Source organism: Brachyistius frenatus, unplaced genomic scaffold (assembly GCF_029030835.1).
Source record: "Brachyistius frenatus isolate BFR_SWC_R1_liver_20210118 unplaced genomic scaffold, ASM2903083v1 Contig_20, whole genome shotgun sequence".
Taxonomy (NCBI): domain Eukaryota; kingdom Metazoa; phylum Chordata; class Actinopteri; family Embiotocidae; genus Brachyistius; species Brachyistius frenatus.
In genome coordinates this window covers 3,739,365-3,745,258 of record NW_027210619.1, presented here as the reverse complement: position 1 = coordinate 3,745,258, position 5,894 = coordinate 3,739,365, and the positions used below count along the sequence as shown (strand labels likewise).

The following is a 5,894-nucleotide window of genomic DNA, read 5'->3' as shown; positions in this document are numbered from 1 at the left end:
GTAGGTCCAATGATGCAGAAAAAGAATAAGAACTGCATGCACTTGGAAGTGAAATAAACCATTACTGCCTGCAACATAGATACCTTTTCCACCATCTCTAAAATGTGACAATGACAAAAATCCAGAGGAAGACTGGACGTAAGAGCGCACAAGATGACATCAGTTCATCGAGTGTCTCTCCACAGTGTAGCGGAAACTTGCAGAAACCTGCAGAAGTTCAGCAAAGTAAGCACTAGAAAACGAAATCGACGTAGTAGTTGCGCATTGATTTCAGCTAAGTTGGTGTGTGTGTGTGTGTGCGCGCGCGCGTGTGTGTGTGTGTGTGTGTGTGTGTGTGTGTGTGTGTGTGTGTGTGTGTGTGTGTGTGTGTGTGTGTGTGTGTGTGTGTGTGTGTGTGTGTGCCCTGAAAAAACTAATCTTGTGCAATGCATCAGGTGCCAAATTCTCCATCAAAGCAAGATGAGCCTTTTTATGCACATTACAATCAATTTCTTAATGATGGTTATTATATCATTGAGCTGTAGTCCTAAATTGCTTACATCCATTTCCATGGCCATACTGAAATTAGTCATGATTTTCATCAGCCCATTTAAGTTAGTGTGCTCATGTTTTATTACAGTTTATTATGAATACAGAATCCATATCTGTCAATATGAACCTTCACTTTTATCAGTGTTTGTTAATAAACCATAATTGTAGTGTTTTAATATCTAATTATGTTATTCTTTAGCCTGTATTTATGATGGCCTCTCACTAGCTGTATCAACCACCACTAATGTGTGGAAGGTGGTTAGAACTGTGGCTGAATAAGTAAATATTCTCCTGCAGCAGGTGACATTAATAAATTGTCTGCTTTGCTCAGAAATGAAAACACTTCTGTGAGCTTACTGATTCACTGTGGAACACCAGTCACACTCAGCAGTATTGAATGGCAGAATGAGCAGAGCTCTGGCGCACTCAGGTGGAGACTTTGTGTGATTGCAAAGATTTGTGTGCCTGCAAGATTTCTCAGCTGCATCAGAGCATTGATTGAAAAACAGCCCAAATACTGCACTTCCACTATTGCCCAATTGTTTTTCCAGTTCTCTTTTTAGACTCAGTTATGCAGACATATGTCATCAATATTCTTATATTAATACTCATATAAAGCATGTATAAATGGCTTCATGTCACATTTTTGGAGACTATGATGATATTGATTCTATAAATCCGAACCCTTACACTAACCTAAGTAAAATCTAATTCTACTGTATAGTTTCTGGGATGGAAACACAGCAAAGATGCCCCAAAATGTAAAAGCACACACATGCTTGCACAAGCACACAGACCCACTCTCCTTGGTTGTGTGCTTGGGTAGTAGAAAGCTTTGACGCTGTTCATTAATCACTATGTTGAGGTTTTGATGCCACAGCAGGAATGGAAATGCTGGTCTGACTCTAATAGGTATACTATACTGCCTTCATCAGCTTCACCAGAGTGCAGAGCTGGAAAGAGTAACACTTAGCCATGAGTGAGACTGGTCATTTGCAGAAATACTAAAATCTTAAGTTGATGTTTCTGGAACATTTGCAACAGTGCGGCTCATTTGTGTGTTTTAATTGCTTTTGGACAACAATGGAGGTCTCATGAGGAGTAACATATAACGTTTCTAGCAATCCTTGTTAGTTGAATAAATTGTTCAATCCGATTTTTTTAAAGAGCCTTACATTATCCTATTATCCTTTATTGATGACAGTTGGCTCATTGTTTCTGTTATTATTACAGATTAGAGGAATTTTGAGTAAAGACTACAGGGTGATGTGTATTCACATAGCCTCGATTCATTATTTAGATCGAAGAGCTTGTCTCAGCATCTCAACAGGTAAGGACTCATGTCAGGGTTTGGATCATTGGCCTTTCAACAGAGGTTTTAAACTTAACTTTTTCTACACGGGGCTTTTGTCATCCTCCTATTTCCATCCATGATTGCGCTGGTGCCTTTATAGTCATAGTATTTGCATAATGTGATCATTCCCATGAGAAATACACTGATCCTCATTCATCAAATTAGTGAAAAACACCATGAAATACACCATGGAAATGAGTGTTGATGCCTGCCGTCTGTGATTAATGAGACACTCTCACTCTACAAGTCGGCGGACACATCATACATTAAATGCATCTGAGGAATTAAAACCATGTGGAACTAATGCATTTATATATGACACTTGAGATTAGGCCTGCATGATGACTCTTGGCTTGTTAAAAAGACCAACTTAGCCTGGTTGCATTTGCATTGCTTTTATAGATAAAGACTACTGCATAATAACAGAAGATGTGAGACACAGCTAAGTACAGGTGAATATGTGGATATTTTGGCTATGGCTCTCATTGTCAAGTGTTTTATATCAATATCCAACAGGTGTGATTAGTTTAAACAAAACTGTGACTTAAACATTTATTTTGACTCCACTTCCAACAGAGAAAATGTACATTTATAAAAATAAAATTAAAAAAACATACGTGAAAGCGCAGGTGGGAAAGAGAAACTGAAAGTTTAAGAACAAATTCATGCTAGTTTTAATAATCAAGTTATAAAAAGTAACAGTCAATGAAAAATAATCAAACTCCTTCCAAGGCGGCACACAGCATTTGAGCAGTTTAGCTTGTATTTGACAGTATGCGTCCCATCGATTTAGTAGAAGTAAATCCATGCCAAGCTTCTAAAATTGCCAGAAGAACTAGGTGCACTTCATCAGGCAGTTGTGGAAATGTATATTTTTCTTTTAGAATTATATCGTTTTTTGGACTTTTGAATGCCCCTTTGAGAAATAAAACATTCACTGGACATTTCACTGATGGAGGGACATTATAACATTCAAAAACTGTTTGATAGAAACTAGTGTCCCATATAAATAAGCAATCATTCTTTCTAGATGAACGCAAAACTGAAATTTTCCATTTGTTCAATTTATTTTGTCACACAGTAACAATTATGACTCTGATTGCCTTCTTAATAACGGCAATGCCAATGTCTCACAGTGGTCAGCCTTGGCGCTCCAGCAGTTGTCCTCTCAGTGGCGTTCAAAACTGGGTTGGGTCTCTGTAAGCAGCCTTTGCTCTCTCCTGGCTGGCCCGACAACTTCCTACACCGACATGAGTTCAATTCTGTTTCAGGTTTCAAGCCTTGCTCAGCTGTCAGGGTACGATGCATGTTGCCTTTCGGAGGGTCAGGTAGCCTGTAACAACATCAGTGGGGAGGAGACGGATGTAGGAGAACTCCTCAGAAGATGTAAAGCGTAGCTTCGTCTGAGGGTCTGTGTAGTTTGCCTGAGGAAAGACAAGAGAGATTATTCTGTGTGTTTTATACGATTAGGCTAAAGTAATGCTGTCGTTGTTCAGCCACTTTTTTTTTTTTTTTTTTTTTTTACAAACTGGTTACTCACAGGGAGTCCAGAGATGTCGGAGTATTTCTTGGCAGGCTTCAGAGAAGGAGGAGCATCAATGTTGTAGTCTGTAAACACAGAATATTCAGAAATTGAACTAAAAGTGTACTATCATGGGCATTTCTTTTATACACGCCACTGACTCATCACTGCAGTCTTATATTTTATGTAATAATATTGTATAGCTATGACATATAATGTACTTTAAAAACATCAAACAGCAATAATTAAGGTGAGACTTTCAGAGCTTTTTTCTACAGAACATTACACTATAGTAATCTTCAAATGCATTTAAAAATGCATTTAACTAAGACAAACTGAAAATATTGTTTCATGACAACTTAGAATAAGTGAGATTCAGTTTTAAACTGGACATCAGAAAAATAAAGTAACTTTATGAAATAGTTGGCCTAATTTTGGCCTCAAAATGGCAAAACCATAATTTTTAAATAAATATAAGGTTTGTTCCACATCTTGAAATGTATTTATAAAATAAATTACGACATGTTGTTGACATTATTTTGCATTAATAGGGTAGAATATTGCATACGTAAATATAATTATTTAAAGCTAACAAACACACATGTAGCCGATAAAAGAAGATACAGAAACTCACAGTTGGGATCGTTGAGCTTCCAGGGTAAAATCCGCTCCAAAGCCAGAATCTGTTTGAGATTCTTCCAGGTCCTGTTCTTTTTGCCTGCTGCTGCTCCCCCAATCCCAGAATGCTGCCAAGATTGAGAGAGAAAAAAAAGAGAGAATAAAAAATTGAGGCAGATGCAACAGAAGCAGAAAAATGTAATTCCAGGCGGATGCAGGCTCTCACCGTGAAAGTAGGGTCTTTGAATGGTGGAGGTTTTGTAGTAGACTCTGCGGTGGTGGGTGGACCGCTGTCAGCTGATCCCACTGCCTTCACTTCAGCCACCGTCTCGACTGCAGCTATCTGATGAAGCACCTCATTCAGACATACAGCAATCACACCTGATTTTAAGCCACATGTTTTCTATGTGATATATGAATGCGTAAAGGTGGCTATACACAGGGTAATATGAATCCTTAAGCTCTTGTGGCATTTATGATACTTTACAATCATATGTGGGGGTAACATATTTAACATTAATTACTAAAGACTATAAATATAGTATGTTAAAGGTAAAACACAAAATATTTTCTGTTAAAAGTAGAAACACAAAATTGGCTCTGGAAGCTGTCAAATTACGTGGCTATATGTGAAAAAAAAAATTATTTCACATACTTATCATACCTCAATCAATAGACAAAGTTGATTTTCATTTAAAAACATTCATTTGATACAATAAAAAGGTTAAGAAAAACTTGACTGCGGCCTCATACTTTGACAAATGTTTAAAATTTCAATAGATTTGTGCTCAGCGAAGTTCCTATTTCAAGTGCTGTAAAATACATTTAAATTCCACTATGGACATGGATGGGTTGACATTTTAAAACTGTTATATAGAAAACACGTAAAGCGCTAATCAGCAATGTCAGCGTCTGTTTAAGCACTAAGACTGCGTGCTACAAGCTGTTGTGCTTATGTCACTTCCTTGTGTGTGATGTTATTTCTCCAGTCTAATTGTAGCTTTATGTGCTGCTGTGAAACACAATGCATGATAGTAGTACAATATCATTACCATTACTATTCATTGAATATAACCAATGTAATAGTAATAGCCCGAGTTCTTCATTAAAATATTACCAGACAGATGAGAATTAATGGCTAGCAGCATCTGTTTTGTTTCAACTGAACTAAACTGTGACGGAGATCCTATCAGGAAACTAATGAAACAAAGTTTGGTTTGATAAGGTTTATTGATAATCAATTTCAGTAACTGATAAACGTATTTACACTTTTGCAATAATTGTTCATTGTGATGGGTGCTGAATGTAAGCAAGGGATTGATCTTTGCTATTCATTGTTGTGTTTTACAAGGTTTTTTTTTTCCAAGCTATAGCATATCTTGTAATGATGTCGATTATTTAGATGGAGGTGAGAAGTTTTTTTGTTTGTTTGTTTGTTTGTTTTTCTAAAAAGCATTTAACATGAACGTAAACCGGGATGATAAATTATAAGGCACTGTAAAATAAATAATCCCGAAGCCACAATCATTTTTACTGCCACATTTCGGTGTGTGATTCGGTTTGGCGTTACCTGTGTCTGCGTGGTTGGTGCAGCTGCCAGCTGCCCTTTCTTCTTCTTCTGGCTGCTGATGCTGATGCTGATGCTCCCAGGGGCCTGCTGAGCGCCGGACACCGCCGGACTACCGGAGCGTTTCTTCCCCCGGAGAGCGGCAGCGCCGGCAGCTGTCGGTTGGGTCCTGACGGTGATGGGGATCTGAGATGCCATTTGTAGGGACAGCGCAGAAAAGCACCCCTGGCACACGATGTAATTGCAGCTTTCTCCCTCTTTACTTAGTATTGACTGCCCGACCTCCCGATTGTAAACACCGA

General features: G+C 38.1%; 1 protein-coding gene across 2 annotated transcripts; it reads right to left on the bottom strand.

Moving 5' to 3' along the window:
* Positions 1 to 2,264: 2,264 nt before the first annotated feature.
* On the bottom strand, positions 2,265 to 5,894 carry ino80c (INO80 complex subunit C). 2 transcript variants are annotated; one of them, XM_069695528.1, is made up of 5 exons: positions 5,596 to 5,894; positions 4,252 to 4,380; positions 4,042 to 4,153; positions 3,426 to 3,493; positions 2,265 to 3,309 (listed from the first exon to the last, which is right to left on the bottom strand). In XM_069695528.1, the coding sequence occupies exons 1-5, from the start codon at positions 5,788 to 5,790 to the stop codon at positions 3,178 to 3,180; spliced, it is 636 nt and encodes a 211-aa protein (XP_069551629.1). In that variant the 5' UTR covers positions 5,791 to 5,894; the 3' UTR covers positions 2,265 to 3,177. The 2 variants fall into 2 exon arrangements, with proteins under 2 accessions (XP_069551629.1, XP_069551630.1); XM_069695529.1 differs by having other exon boundaries at positions 4,252 to 4,368.

What these genes read in the sequence shown, in the direction of transcription:
- ino80c (XM_069695528.1), bottom strand. Translation starts at nt 5,790, where the DNA reads ATGGCATCTCAGATCCCCATCACCGTCAGGACCCAACCGACAGCTGCC. An exon ending in CACCAACCACGCAGACACAG is followed by an intron (nt 4,381 to 5,595) that starts GTAACGCCAAAC and finishes TGTCTGAATGAG; the next exon opens with GTGCTTCATCAGATAGCTGC. An exon ending in GAAGCTCAACGATCCCAACT is followed by an intron (nt 3,494 to 4,041) that starts GTGAGTTTCTGT and finishes CTGTGTTTACAG; the next exon opens with ACTACAACATTGATGCTCCT.